This window comes from Equus caballus, chromosome 7 (genome assembly GCF_041296265.1).
Source record: "Equus caballus isolate H_3958 breed thoroughbred chromosome 7, TB-T2T, whole genome shotgun sequence".
Classification (NCBI taxonomy): Eukaryota; Metazoa; Chordata; class Mammalia; order Perissodactyla; family Equidae; genus Equus; species Equus caballus.
In genome coordinates this window covers 28,594,494-28,609,079 of record NC_091690.1, presented here as the reverse complement: position 1 = coordinate 28,609,079, position 14,586 = coordinate 28,594,494, and the positions used below count along the sequence as shown (strand labels likewise).

Here is a 14,586-nt window from a genome sequence, read left to right as displayed (position 1 = left end):
AAAAATGAAAGATGCTCCATCAGACTGTAGGTGACACTGAACTAGAGGAAGCTACCAAAGGAAAAATAGAGAATAGGAGAAAAAGAAATTTCCAGGGATAGACTTCCGTGAGTGATATTAAAATTATACTATTATTTGTAGCAACACATGAGGTCAGGACAAGCACTTGTGCCACAGTCTGAGCTTAGAGCTAAACCAGCCACTTTCTTTCAAACAAAGACCATGTGACCTCAAAAGAATGACTCGTAACCAGCGGCTGTTCAGACTTGAGTGTGCGGCAGGTATTTTCTCAAAAATGAAAAAATTTAGGGGCCAGCTCCATGGCAGAGTGGTTTTCTTTTGCTCCACTTTGGTGGCCCAGGGTTTCGTTAGTTTGGATCCTGGGGGCGGACATGGCACCGCTCATCGGGCCATGCTGAGGTGGCGTCCCACACAGCACAACTAGAAGCACTCACAATTAGAATATACAACTATGTACTGGGGGGCTTTGGGGAGAAGGAAAAAAAAATATAAGATTGGCAACAGATGTTAGCTCAGATGCCAATCTTTTAAAAAAATCCTGTCATTTGAAGGAAAACAACTGTCAGTATTTGTTGCCGATAACAAAATTTGAGCTTTCAAGCAAAAATTAGAAGTTTGGGAAATTTGTGTCCACCACCAAGAGACTTTTCTGATGATATCAGTTATTGACATTAACAAATGTGAATTTCTGATATTATAGAAAGAAATCTGCCAACATTTGAAGATCTGCATAACTCAGTAAACCAATATTTTCCAAATGACCAAGACAGGATATTACAGAATCATGCATGGGTAAAAGATTCCATTCTTTACATATTTAAACTATAAACTGCAGTGATGAATTTCAGTGTAATAAAGTATAAAAATTTCATGGATTCCACATCATAGCTATCTTTTAAGAAACTACCACTTATCAAGTTTCAGTCTAGTATCAAGGAAGAATAGCCACAATTATCTGAAAAGGCTATTAAAATACTTTCCCCTTTTTAAAATATTTCTGTGTGAGGCTGAATTTTCTTTATATACTTCAACCAAAACAACATATCACACCAGATTGCACGCGGAAGTAGATGACAATCCAGTTTTCTTCTATTATGCCAGACATTAAAGAGATCTGAAAAAGTATAAAACACTCTTCTCAATAAATATGTTTATTGTGTAAAATAGTAATTTTTCATAAAAACATGCAATGAGTTTATCCCTATTTTTAAATGATGTTTTTATTAATTTTCTCATAATAAACTTTCTCATTTTAATTTCTAATAAAGTAAATATCAATAGATGTAATCCACATGAACATAAGTTCCTCCACAGGTCCTCAGTAATTCTTGAGAGTATAAAGCAGTCCTGAGATCAAAGAGATTGAGAACCACTGACAGTATCACGCTACCTGCCTTTAATGTTTGAAATAACAGATAGTAGAAAAAATTTCTCTGTAAAGATTCTTCTCCAAAAATTTTAAAAAGATTACCAAAATGTACCCAATTACTGTTATTGATCAATGTGTTCAGGTCCCAACCCCATGGTCACATGGACAGAGAAAGGGGTCCCCTGAAATCAAGTGCTGTAAAGGAAGCCTTGACCTCTAGTTGGGCCCCAAAGCCCCTAATCAAATGAAGGGAAAAGACTAGAACAGAAGTAGCTCTACCCACCTCACACGAGCTCACACCCAGGCCTCACTGATGCTCAGGAAATGAGGATGTCTCACTGGTAATAACAGGTGGCAAAACAAACACATTCCTGACAGCTAAAATTGAGGAAGTGTTTTCAATTAGTAACAAGAATTAGACTTGACATTACAAAAAAATGGGAAACACCTACATGTAGCTATTTATCTGTGATGTTTTATGACATTCGTCAAAGTAGGAAGATATCAAGTTTATTTAAAAAGTAGCTTTTTCATCAGGACAGGCTCTCCTATCTTTCAAGTCGGTATTCAACCTTTGGTGAACCAGTCACTTGGGTGGAAAAATAACAGAAAGTGGAAGTAACTGCTCATGTCCAAAGACAGGATTTTACTTTCTCCATTCCTATTAGAAGGTGGTAATCTAAGAGCAAGTGGGAATCGTCTGGGTATTTATTTGTTCTACTATTTATTTGTTCTACTTATAAACAGAGCTAAGAGTACATAAAGGTTAATTTCTGCAAAGTTATCTTTGAATATCCTTGATATTTAAAAGGGTTAACTAAAAGATCCTACAAAATACTAAGCCTTTTTTGTTATGCTTAGTACATCTATCAGCCAAATGTGTCCCTGAATGACTGAAAACTAAAATATCATCCCAAGAATAAGTCAAATTACAACTCTGTGTCAAAACCAATATGCAAAAAAGCCCAAAACTCAGTGAGCCTTCTGAGTTGAAAGGTTGGCACGTGAGGAAGTCCAGCACTGGGGATAAGAATGGTAACAAAGACATCATATATTCATTTAGGGAAGCATTAAACTAAAGTTATCTTCAAGTGAGCCAGAAAAGCTGCCCCATGAATCACACTCAATTGTACACTTAAAAATGGTTATAATGACACATTTTATGTTATATATATTTTACCAAAATTTAAACAATTAATAATGTAACATATCAAACATTATTGAATTGTACACTTTAAATGAGTGAACTGCATGATATGTGAACTATATCTCAATAAAGCTGTTTAAAAAACAACCACAAAGCTGCCCGGGAGGCTGGGCCAATCCAGCTGTTAGCGTCCTCACAGAAGCTTATACGTTACAGAGATCAACTGGCTAGTGTTACTAGGAAAGATGCTCTAATAAGCAGGAAGATGTGGGACAGTCACTGCCAGTGAGATTAATTAAGGCCTCCTTGGCACCTAAACTTTTCTACTATAACTTTTATAAGACAAATCAACAAGAATATAAATAAACAAGTCACATACTTGGTTCCTTTAAGCATATTTAATATTTGAACTCTCATTTTCTATTTTCCCAGAACCCAGAAAACAGAAAGTTTTTAGATGACCAATATTTTGTTCCAGAAACATACAGCCTTATCAGCTAATTCATAAAAGAGCTATTTTACAAAGGTACATCTGGATAATTAGAACAATAAAGTCTTTTAGGCATTTCAAAATGTGATCAGTAAAAATACATGATTATTAATAAAGTTTTTTAGATAGTTCCAGATTTTTTTTAAGTAATTTCTGTTAAAGAGTACATGATTGTATGGTGAACGAGGAGAATAAAATGTTCTAGTAGGAAGAGGCTTATTAAAAATAACCTACAGTGTGCACATCAAGTTCTCATTTTTGCAGTATATCTGCTTAGCCGTTGGCACCTGGAAATGGCGGACAGGGCTTCCTTCTAGGAGGTACATTTTTTTTCTACCAACTTATTATTAAAACCATCAGTACCAGTGGGGAAGGCATAAGGAACAAGGCAAAAGAAACTCTTTTTCTCGAGGAAAGATCAGTTTTGCAGTTCACTTTGAAAAAGGGTGGAAAAGTCAGAAAAAAACATGATTTACAAAAGAAAAATGCTAATACTAGGGGGAAAAGCCTAGCCAGCACAAAGATGACTAGAAGGTCCTGATAGTTTTCTACTTTGAGGTCCTCTGTACACAGCTCTCCGTGGCACCCTCTGTGACGTACAGGGAAGGGAGTACTGACCGAAGCTCCAGGCGCTCACACACCACCACACCCCACTGCAGGGGACAGCGTCCCGGCCATGGGACACCCCGAACTTACCAGCATCAAAAAGGAAGTATGCAAGTAAAAGACAATTCATGGGAAACATAATTATTTTCTCTAGCTTCTAAAAATAAGAAAATAATGGACTTTTCTCCTCTACTATCACATTAGCTAGCCCCACTCTCCTCCAAAAGCAAATAAAAAGTGTTTTAAAAGGAATTCATTCTTTTTAACAGTTGTTAAGTTGTTGTTTTTAGGGAAAGGAAACCAAAAAGCTTAAAAAATATACCTTCCAAAAGCCAAAAAGCTTAAGAAATACACCTTCCATGCAGTGTAATACAATAAATAGTTACAGTTTAGCCAAGATAACTCAAACAGTCTCAGCTGATTTTAAAGTATGCAAAATATATGACTTCTAGGGCAGTAATCATGATTGAAATCATAGCACTTTGGGGCCTTGCTGATTTGCCTTGATTAACTCTGTTCTCTGAAAAAGAAGGAGACACTCCAAATGTCACTTGCTGCTTAATAGCAAAGGAGCCATTAGGCCCACAGGAGAGAGCACAGGGTCATGGCAGGTCACTTCAATAGCTAAAACCCAGCTCTCCTGCTCTGAGAAGGTTGCTTTGTCCACCACCCTTGGACCCTTCCATATGGAATTAGATTCTAACTTCTAGTCGTGTAACTTTGAGAAAACTTTGATGATAACTAGTCTCTCTCAAAGACAGAATCTAATTCCATCATCCTGAAAGGCAGATATAGTATCAGAGTAAAATGGATCTGATCATAATGGTCAAAATAAAACAAAAGATGTTGGGAAGCTAGGCTGGGAAGGAGGAGGGAAGAATTTAGGCTAGCAAGATAAAAAGAACACTTAAAATCGTCAGTTCTTTTCAGAATTAGACTTCGTTTTGGGGCTTCGTTTGAAAATCTAAATATGAATTTATTTAGAGCTATGGTCAAAGTATTTTTCCAGTTAGCCCTGTTTTTGTTCTAAGGAGAGGTTAAACTGCAGGAAAAGAAAAGCAAATAGTTGCTAAGGACAAGATATTGGCTGAACTAAAAGAGAAACCAAAACATTTCTAACCCACAAAGCTTCTTAAATGAGTGCTAGAGAATTACGCAATTACGCTGCACTGTCGGAAGATGAAAGTTCTATTTATATTTACCTTTCTCCCGATTAATTGCCCAATGATGGTATTAGTGTCAAGTAGCCACAGGTGTAACCCTTTTAGGCAGGAACGACTACATTATTTCCAGCAGCACAATAACCATTTGGTTTCTACTTGCTTCTCTGAAGAGATACAGGAAGTTCAAGTTCCAAGCTTCACTTATATATTAGCTTCTGCTTCTAAAATTTTTAATCCCATTCTGATTTAATTTACACTTGGTCTATGACTCAAAATATAATTCTAATTTACAGATGAGGTCCAATGATGCAAGTTGGTCTACTTAAAAACAGATCAGTTTTGAAAAGACAGAAACAGGAATCTGGACATAAATGAGCTTGTTTAAGTTGTAGTGGTGTTTATAAGAGTAGTTGGGAATCCTTACCACTTCTGATGAGGAGGAAAATGTAAATATATATTGGACTGCAGGGAAGAGTAAAACCACATCCAGACTCGCCACAGAGTTCAGAGGGCACTAGTAAAAGATATAAGCAGTGGATGAACTCCTTGCATATTACCAGAATTTTAAGTTTGACAAATGATTTAGTTTTAGTTGGCAAAAATACTCCAAAACATATATACCTGATGCACAAAGAAAACCACAGAAAGCCAATATAATTGAAGATCTTCTCAAGTTACAATTCTGAAACATTTATCCTCTGTCGGGTGCTGCCAATACTACTATTCTTTCTAGAGCAGGCAGTTACCAACAGCTTGCCTGCAGTGTCCAGTGTATGTTCTGGTCTGCAATTTTTAAGGTCAGTCACGCACCCAGGGTGGAGAAAGCTCCCGCAGTGAAGTCAGAGGAAGTGCTTCTGGAGCTGGTCTGAGCAGCTCTGCCTTCTCCACCATCTCTCTCCACTCCACTCTTGGCTCTCCTTGTAACTCAGAGAGCCCTTTGGCACCATCAGTGCAAAAATTAGAGTCAAACCTCCAGGTACTAAAACTTTACTGGCCTTATAATCAGCAGTACCCGTGGCTAATGATAGCCATTGTTCAACTCAGTAGTGATTCAGTTAGATAACCTTCCCAAACTCTTTTACCCGCTCCCATCCCACCCTTCCTCAGCAACCCCCACCCCTGCCACCATCTGAAGCATCTCCTTTTGTTTTTACTTCCTGCTTAATCTGCAGGGATAATTTTACACAAGTGCCAAAGTCTAATGTATAATTATAAAAATGAAACAATACCAAGAATAACAAATTTATAGTCAAGAAAATAAAATTTGCTTTCCTCTCCCTCCCAAATCCCAGCCCTCAATAGAAATGAAGACAATAGAAGAAAACACACCCATTTTCAAGTGCCTGCTATTTAGTACATTGAGGATTCCTGTTAATTGGGGATGGATCTCAGCTACAGAGAAGAGGTGCTTGCCTCAGGCTGGAGGAAGCCCACCTACTCTGCCCACCTGGGCAGCACACAGCTCAAGTCCTCTGCACAGAGGAACCATGGGCACACTATGCCTTTGAGGTGACCCGTGGGGAAGCAGCCTACTGGACAGTAGAGGGCATGGGGCATAGTTTAGTGAAGGCTGGATGCTCCTCCTTCCTCCTTCTTACTTCCTCCTCTTCTTCAGCTCTCTACCCAACTTCCTAATACCCCATCCTGAACACTTTGCTTCAGGAGCAATTGATCCTTGGGTGTACTAAATACAAAGGGCTAAAACTCTCACTACTCAATTAAAACAAAACATGGCAAAATAAAAATTAAAATGTGCTTTCAAATACGGAATGAAGTCAAATAAATACATCTGATTTTCTCTTTTTCTTAAGTCTAAGTAAAATTTCATATCCTACACCCAAAGCTCTATACATTTGGTTTTTGTTCTGAATCAAAATGAATTTCTGATAGTGAGGAGAGCAGAGTGAGAGAATGGCTATTCCCTCACTGACAGACTAGTGCAGCTGCCAGACTGTGAAGAACTAGTCCCGCTCTGGGGCCCCTGGGACATGGCGAACCCCAGGGGGTTCACAGGCAGATCCTCTGTCACACACTCGCTCTGTGTCCACACTGGAGCCAGGATGTGCTGATACAAGGCCGATGCTCAAAATCCAACAACCTTCAGTCACCTCCAGGACGCACGGCTCTAACTTTTATCTGAGAAGAATAAAGATATGCGGAGACCAAATTGAGAAGAACGAACAAATTAACACTTAGAGAATACCTATGAAATCTGTGGGCATGGGTCTATCTCTGTTTCTGGAAAAGAACAGCCTCAGCTGAAAGCAGGTAAGCAAATGAGTACAACCTGCTGCACTGAACACAGACTCAGGTGCTGTCATGGGGGACACTGCTCTCACTGCCAGGAGAGACGCAAGTACAGCAAGACCTGAAGAGGACCCAGCCTCCGCCACGAGGGAGTCACAGCAGCGCTGGCACACGGCCTACGGAACCTAGGCTTTAGCGGCTGACCACTGCTCTGCCTTCTGCTTTTGCCAAGAGGAAGACAGACAGAGAAGAGGCAGGGGCCCGGGAACTGACAACCACAGCTCCTCCTAGGAGAGGAAGAGCCGAGTCAGCAGATCACAGCCTCTGCTTCACACATGATGTTTGGAAACAGCAGGTTTTTAGAAAGAAAAAAGAAATGGAATCTCAGAAGGTTTCCACTTCAAAGAATAATAGGTCTTTTCATTCAATGTACTGTCCAGGCAGGCTGATTCTGGAGTCTGGAATCCACAACTTTCACTTACCTGAGTGCTTATCTGTGAGGGCCGATCCAGCCAGCCTTTGGCAAAGAATGGTGTAACTTTCCTCCACCTTCTGTAAAATAAAACCCATAAGTTTTTCATTTGAACATCATAATTTTTGTGGAAAACAGGAAAGAAGGCTTTATTTATATTACAGGTACATGCTTCCAAATTTCAACATTAACATGGTTAAAAATTTTGTTAGGATGGAAAAAAGTAAATTTCATTCCTTTTACCTGTTTTCTCCCTTGAGCGATTAACTTAAAACCTTCTCACATAAAAAGATAGAGGGGAGGGCGGCCACTGAAGATGGGCTCTCCTAAGCCCCAGGAGTCACCCTGAAAATGGCCTTCTGTGGCATGAACTCCTCAAAGCCCGCCCACCCACCGTGGCCTCACAGACTTCTCAGCTCCTCAGCCACAGGATGGCACCACATACACTCAGACCAAGAAGGGACAATCTACTAGATGAAAAACTAAGGGAGATCAGCCTTTAGCTGAAAGGCTAAGAACACTTTTAACTCTGTTCTAACTAAACGATGTCATGATAAAACATTTGGGCTGTAGCAGCTGTGTCTACTGACAGCAAAGTTTAAGATAAAGTCCTTTTCTTGGAAATTACCACACAAGTCATTTGAAATAGTGGCTAATACAATGACATCTTCTATTACCAATTTACAAAAATCCCATTCCCGCCTAGGTTTCTAGACGACAGGAGCCAGTGGAGCCAATTTCTATCTGTCACAGCATCTGGGAAACTACCAACATCCAACAATTCACAGATAATTAACAGGTTACAGCAAATTAAAGCATTTCCCAGCCTGGGTTCATGACAACAACACAGGCCCCAGCTATCTCAGCTTATTGTTCACGTTTCCTTGTGGAGGCCGGCCAATCATCCCAAATGTGTTTAGTTTCTTAAATTTAGGAACCCATGCAAACGTGCAGTTTATAAAGCTACAATTTTTTCTGTTCTTGTGATTTGTAACCAGATAAACAATGCTGATCTCAGTTTTTTATCCAGGTCTATTCATGGATAATGGTGAAAGAAAATATAAAAATCTAGAACCTTAACAAGTTTATCAACATCAGCATTTAAATCATTCTGTACTTCCTGTCTGTTAAATGTGTTTCTAACAACCAAGTCCTAAGGATGTTGAAGTCTGAGGTACCTTTAAGTGTTCAAGGTCAGCCTCTATCTTATGAATGTACTCCATGATCTGGCTTTGTGAATCTGCACAAGACGGGGGACTCTGGATCTCAAAACAGGAATCCTCCATAGCCCCCCAGCGCTGCTGGACCAGGAATTCTGGGGTGAACGGTGAAACTGCCCCATCAGAACGAGCATTCTGGGGAGAATGTTGCCGCTGGTGCGTACAGTCCACAGAGGGGATGCCTGTCACGGGTTGCGAGGGAAGCGAGGAAGCAATCTCCTCATCTGTGGAGCTCTCCTGCACTGTTTCATAGCCGTCAAGGATCAAATAGTTTCCTATTGACAGGGAGAGAGCGGTTTGATGAGATTAGTGCTGCTATCATCCCCTCAGAAAACACATAGGGGGATAGGCTGACAACTTTAACGGCTATTAAAGAGGGAGAAAAGCCATTAATTCCCAAATTCCCAAGTTTAGTTTTAAGTACATCAGAATTTTCTCACTTCTGGTTAAAGCTAAATTTAGCAAACTTTCATGGTAATTTATGAATAACTTTATATTAGTTAGCATTTTCAAAGTTAAAAGTTGAAAACTACGAAGTCCCTACATGATCCTGCCACCTCATCTCCTACCATTTTCTCCCTCACCCTACATTCCTTAACCACAAAAAGCTTGCTCCTGCTTTGCAGCCTGTGCACTGCTCTCTGCTGGAACCCTCTGCTTCCAGGTATCCACACAGCTTCCTCCCTCACTCCCCTTGGGTCTCTGCTCACACATTCCCTCATCAGAGGCCCTCTGCCCCAATGACCTTGTCTGCTCCATTACTCTCCACCCCTTAGTCTGATTTACTTTTCCTCCTAATTCTTCCTACTGACATCTATTTATCTGTTTACTTATTTACTATTACTCTTTCCCCTAGTAATACTTCAGCTTCACAAGACTAGTGGATTTTTCTGTGTTTTATTCAATGCTGTATCTCTCCCAGCACTTAGGATGGGGTCCAGCATAGAGCAGATTCAGTAGTTATTTATTGCATGGAAGAATAAACACTATACACACACACACACACACACACACACACACACACACACACAAGATAATGCTTGGATGCCCCAATAACATCCATTTTAGCACACAGGACAGTTAACACAATGAAAATCAAAGTTTAAGTATGAAAGAAACTTGCCTGAGATGCGCAAATTAACATCCTTCTCTTCCTTTTTAACTGCTCCATCACCGTCTGATGGATTATCATCACTATGTGCTTCACGGGCATCAAAAAAGTGCTCTCCACTCTCATCAAGACCCCCTTCTGGCTCTGCAGGAGGCATCTCTGGGGTCATAATCACGTGGTCCATTACTAAAATGTTACTTGCCTGGCCATCTTGGAAAGCCAGTACCACTGAATCCTGTGGAGCAGAAGATTCAGTTGAAGTCCGTGGACCGTAACAAGATGAAATGTCACCAGTTCCAGTTCTAAAGGGCATCTGTCCTTCACCAGGATGATAGGCCTTGAGAGTTTCAGAGTTCTGGGTTCCACTGTCTGCCTGTGCCCCTGGAGAGGCTGTCCTGTATCTTGGGAAATGTGGCCAGTCTTCCTGAGTGCTCTTCTCAGTCAAACCCAGCTGTTGTACCAGCAACTGCTTCAACAAACCCACTAAAAAATTTAGGAAGGGGGAAAAAAAACACATACGTTCACAACTATAACTGCAGAAGGCCAGCATTAAGTTCGTTAGTGGAATTAGCAATTCTCTCTAAAAGTAAGAACTATTTAGTAGCATATAGTCAAAACATTTATTTCACACAATCGTTTTTTCTTTTGTCCTTGAAAATGAAATAAAGCACCATCTAGAGACTTAAAATTAAACTAGATGTGAAAAGATCAAAGCATTCTTATTGAGGTGAACTCCTATTTAGAACTGCTAAATAACCAACACCCTGCCTGCCTCTATTTTTTATTCCATATAACTGGAATACCCTAAAGGTATTTCTTAAAAGGAAGTTGAAAAGCTGTGTTAAGCTAGACAAAAAAATATGAAAGTCTTGCTTTCTTCTGCAGAAGCAGACACTACAGACACAGGCATTATTTTTTCTAATTTTATTAGACACATAGAACATTTATTTTATCATTTATAATAACCCAAACAATCTCCTTAAATGGTGAAGAAGAAAGTAAAACTGCCTTGTAATAAAACTTAATTCCAGGGCCTGGCCCCGTGGCCGAGCGGTTAGGTTCGTGCGCTCCGCTGCAGGCGGCCCAGTGTTTCGTTGGTTCGAATCCTGGGTGCGGACATGGCACTGCTCATCAAACCACGCTGGGGCGGCGTCCCACATGCCACAACTAGAAGGACCGACAACGAAGAATATACAACTATGTACCAGGGGGCTTTGGGGAGAAAAAGGAAAAAATAAAAAATCTTTAAAAAAAAAAAAAAAAAAACTTAATTCCAATGATTTGGTAGCATGTACAATTTCAAAGGAGAAAGAAATATTTATTAGTTTTTAAGAAATGATCTTACTAGTGGCACAGCTTCCTTAGGTCGTTGAAAATACAATCAATTCACTTTTAAATGGGCAAGTGTATGCTATACGGTCATTCACACAATGATAGAGTTACTGGGACAATGCTAGTCAACCATCAGAAATCATCATAACTATTAATTCAAGAGAATCCAGAATAAATTAGATTTTAAAGAACTTGACCAATTCCTTACTTTCAACTCTGGCTTAACTTCTATGTTCTGTTTCTTTAGGGAAACAGTCCCTTGGAGGTCTGAGTCTTTGCCCTCTGTCTTTCTGCTCTACACTGACTTCCTAGGAGATGCTATAAATTCTCATGGCTTTGACACTCAAATCCATCTCTCTACCTATCCTCGCTCCAAATGTCCAGTCTTAAAACTCCAATTTCCTGCTCATCACTTCCTCTTAAATGGCTTGCCATTCATAATCTTAATCTCAACATGTTTTAAAATTGAGCTCATAAGCTCTTGCAAATAAAAAAAGGGAAAAACAAAGTGTGGCAGTGGACAACAGTGGTCCTTTCTGATTTTTATTTCTGACAAGAATACTGAAATTATCTCTAAATAGTCCTTTTCCTTTGCACTCGTATCCAAACAAGTCAATGGTTGTGTTTGTTGACGCCGCACTATTTTATTCCTCTGACATCATTCTAGTTCAAACCCTTTCAGCCTCAAGCCCAGACAACTACAAGAGCTTAATAGTAACTGCATCACTCCAAAGTTCTTTCCATTGAAATCCTCTCACAACCTTGAGCCACTTAATCTTTTTTCATTAGTCATACCTGGCTTAAAAACTTCAAATCGTCCTCTACAGGTAGGCAATCATTCTCAGCCTTTTCTTACCTCCAAGACACCTGAGAGATGTACTACATTCCCATTTGTAACACTGATTCTCAACCAGGCTTGTGGGGGAGGGAGGCAGCTAAGACAGTGACAAGGACCACCCATTCTCGTAGGTGGATGTGTGTGTGTGTGTGTGTGTGTGTGTGTGTGTGTGTGTGAAGGATGGGCCATGGTGGAGAATACTACGATCTCCACAAGAAAATTAGAAGAATATCTGTAGTTTGAAAAAGCCTTCAGAACCCTGTGATGTGCTATCCTTAAAGTTCAGAGGACTCAATCTGGTATTCAAGCTCATGACAGCTGGACTGGGCAACATGGCTTCTGCCTTCTCCACCTTGTCTCCCACGGCGCCTTCACCTTATATTGTCTACTGTGGGCTAACTGCTCTTCTCCCTGCTCTCTGAACACCCGCAGAGTTTTCCACCTGTGTGCTTTGGTCCTACCGTTATTCTTGTCTCAATGACTTCTACTCTTCTGCATGTCTATCTGAATTGTCCCCATTCTGCAAGGCCCTAATCACATCTGTCTTGTTTTCTGATACTTCCCTTCTCTGGTCCTCCCCACCAGATCAATTTTAACACACCTGTATTGTTTGTTTACTTAAAAAGGTGGAGGGAAGTTTTCCAACTAGATTGTAAAACTCTTGAAGGGAAAAGTCATAGTTTATACTTCTTTGGGTTCTCCCCAAATGGCTACATAGTACACTATACAATTCTGGTACTTAATAAGTATCTGTGTTAACTTATGAATAAAACTTACAATTCCTTAGTGCATCCAATGCCCACCGTTCTTCTGAGACAGGCAAGTGTGGATTTGGGATTGTGATTTGATAATTTCCTCCAACTTCCTTTAGAGTTCCATCTGCACGTTGCTCCTTTGCAAACTGTCTCTCAGCCACAAAGAGATCATCTACCTCTGATTTCCCAGAAGCACCCAGTGAATGAGATTGAGGTTTTGACGATATTAAGGGAGACTCTAATCCCAAATCTCTGTCTGTTCAACGGAACGGAAAAAGTAGAATATATCTTAAACAAAACTTCTAAATTTTAACGTGAAGCATTCAGGAAATACTTGGACAAAAATAACCACGTGAGCTACAGAGATCATCTGTTAAGTGAAATACCCAGCACTCAGCAGTGTTACATGGTACACAGAGGGCTCATAGGCAAGGTCTGTTAAAGAGAATAGTGGATCCAGAACCTGCATAAACCAAGAGTGAAAGTTTCTTTGCATTTTAGTAAGTAATATATAGACTACATTCTTCCAGGTAAACTTAACAGATCAGTTTACCTGGACTCTGCAGACCAGTGACTGAAATGCCATGATGTTCTACTTTTAGTTTTGGAGGTTCTTCTTCATCATTGTCTCCTCTATGGAGGAAAGAAAACAATCTTTCAGCTTCACGAGGTGACTAAACATCATTGCAACAAAATGGAAGAATCACCTGTTCCCTTTCTGACCAAAAACAAAGTCAGTCCCCCTACAATGAAGGGCACACTCACTCGCAAGGGGGCGACTCTGGCAGTGGAATTGGCCTTGTGGATTGCTCCTTCACTGATGCAGCCATCCGACAGATTAGGTCCTGCCAGCTGCAGGAAGTTTGAAAAGAACCCAAAATACAAAAGGGAGAGAGAAATGCCCTTTAAATATACTCAGAAAGGAAAAATAAAAACAAACCAGAAACCAAACCAACAAACAAAAAACCCTACCAGAGATAATCTTTACTTTGGCAACATATTATTAAGTAGAGACTATAACAATTCCGTACCTTAAAGAAAAACCTAACAATATTATGGATACGCTACCCATTAAAAAGCTTCACTTGACACTTCCGAGAGTTTCTTCTCTAGAAAAGATACTTTCAATAGAATAGAATCAAAGTAAGAGACATCAATCTAGAAAAGAACAAGTTCTTAGAAGAATATCTCTAAAAGAAGAGAGAGGAAGTGCTCGTTTCCATATAGTTTTTGGTTTTCAAAGCCTATTACAAAAACAAAGTTAAGTTTGTGGAACATTATATTCAGGATAATAAAAATATTAGAGCAAGGTAGCTAATACATACACAGTCTTTTCAGAAACTGTCTGTGCCACCAGCTCATAAATTTGGGCTCCATTGTCTGACATGGAGATGACGAATAAAGCTTTGTTATCTGGAAAAAACGAGACAAAAATTACTCTAACAATATGTCCTACAGAGACCATGAAGAATGTTTCTAGGGTCTGGGTATTACTCTGCATCTTAATCTAGGTACAGGTTACATGTGTCCACTTTGTAAACATGCGTTCCCTTTGTAAAAAATTCATCAAGCTATACACTTAAAATCTGTGCAACTTATTGTATCTTATACTGTATTTACTATACTTAAATAAAACAAAGATCATAAAAACTGATTCCTCAGTAATTTATCAGAAACAAGAAGGTGTCAATGTACCCAAATTACTGAACCCTATGACTCTTTTACATTTATTTTGAATTGCCCTTTTGATAAATGGTTAATACTATTCAGTGCGTACTGGAGAAAAGAGGTCATAAATTTATCTTGCCATCATGG

The 14,586-nt window shown here is 39.6% G+C and overlaps 1 protein-coding gene across 12 annotated transcripts in view; it reads right to left on the bottom strand.

The window, feature by feature from the left end:
- Positions 1 to 2,920: 2,920 nt before the first annotated feature.
- ARHGEF12 (Rho guanine nucleotide exchange factor 12) overlaps positions 2,921 to 14,586 on the bottom strand; it is a 140,950-nt gene continuing 129,284 nt past the window's right edge. For 9 of the 12 annotated variants that reach the window (XM_005611644.4, XM_023645000.2, XM_023644999.2 and 6 more), the window contains 8 exons: positions 14,097 to 14,184; positions 13,537 to 13,623; positions 13,325 to 13,404; positions 12,794 to 13,027; positions 9,859 to 10,329; positions 8,694 to 9,010; positions 7,526 to 7,595; positions 2,921 to 6,932 (listed from right to left, as the gene is read on the bottom strand). In XM_005611644.4, coding sequence (XP_005611701.3) covers positions 6,922 to 6,932; positions 7,526 to 7,595; positions 8,694 to 9,010; positions 9,859 to 10,329; positions 12,794 to 13,027; positions 13,325 to 13,404; positions 13,537 to 13,623; positions 14,097 to 14,184 — 1,358 coding nt within the window. In that variant the 3' untranslated portion in view covers positions 2,921 to 6,921. The remainder of the gene's footprint in view (positions 6,933 to 7,525; positions 7,596 to 8,693; positions 9,011 to 9,858; positions 10,330 to 12,793; positions 13,028 to 13,324; positions 13,405 to 13,536; positions 13,624 to 14,096; positions 14,185 to 14,586) is intronic. The other 3 variants (XM_070273791.1, XM_023645002.2, XM_070273796.1) reach the window with 1 other exon arrangement.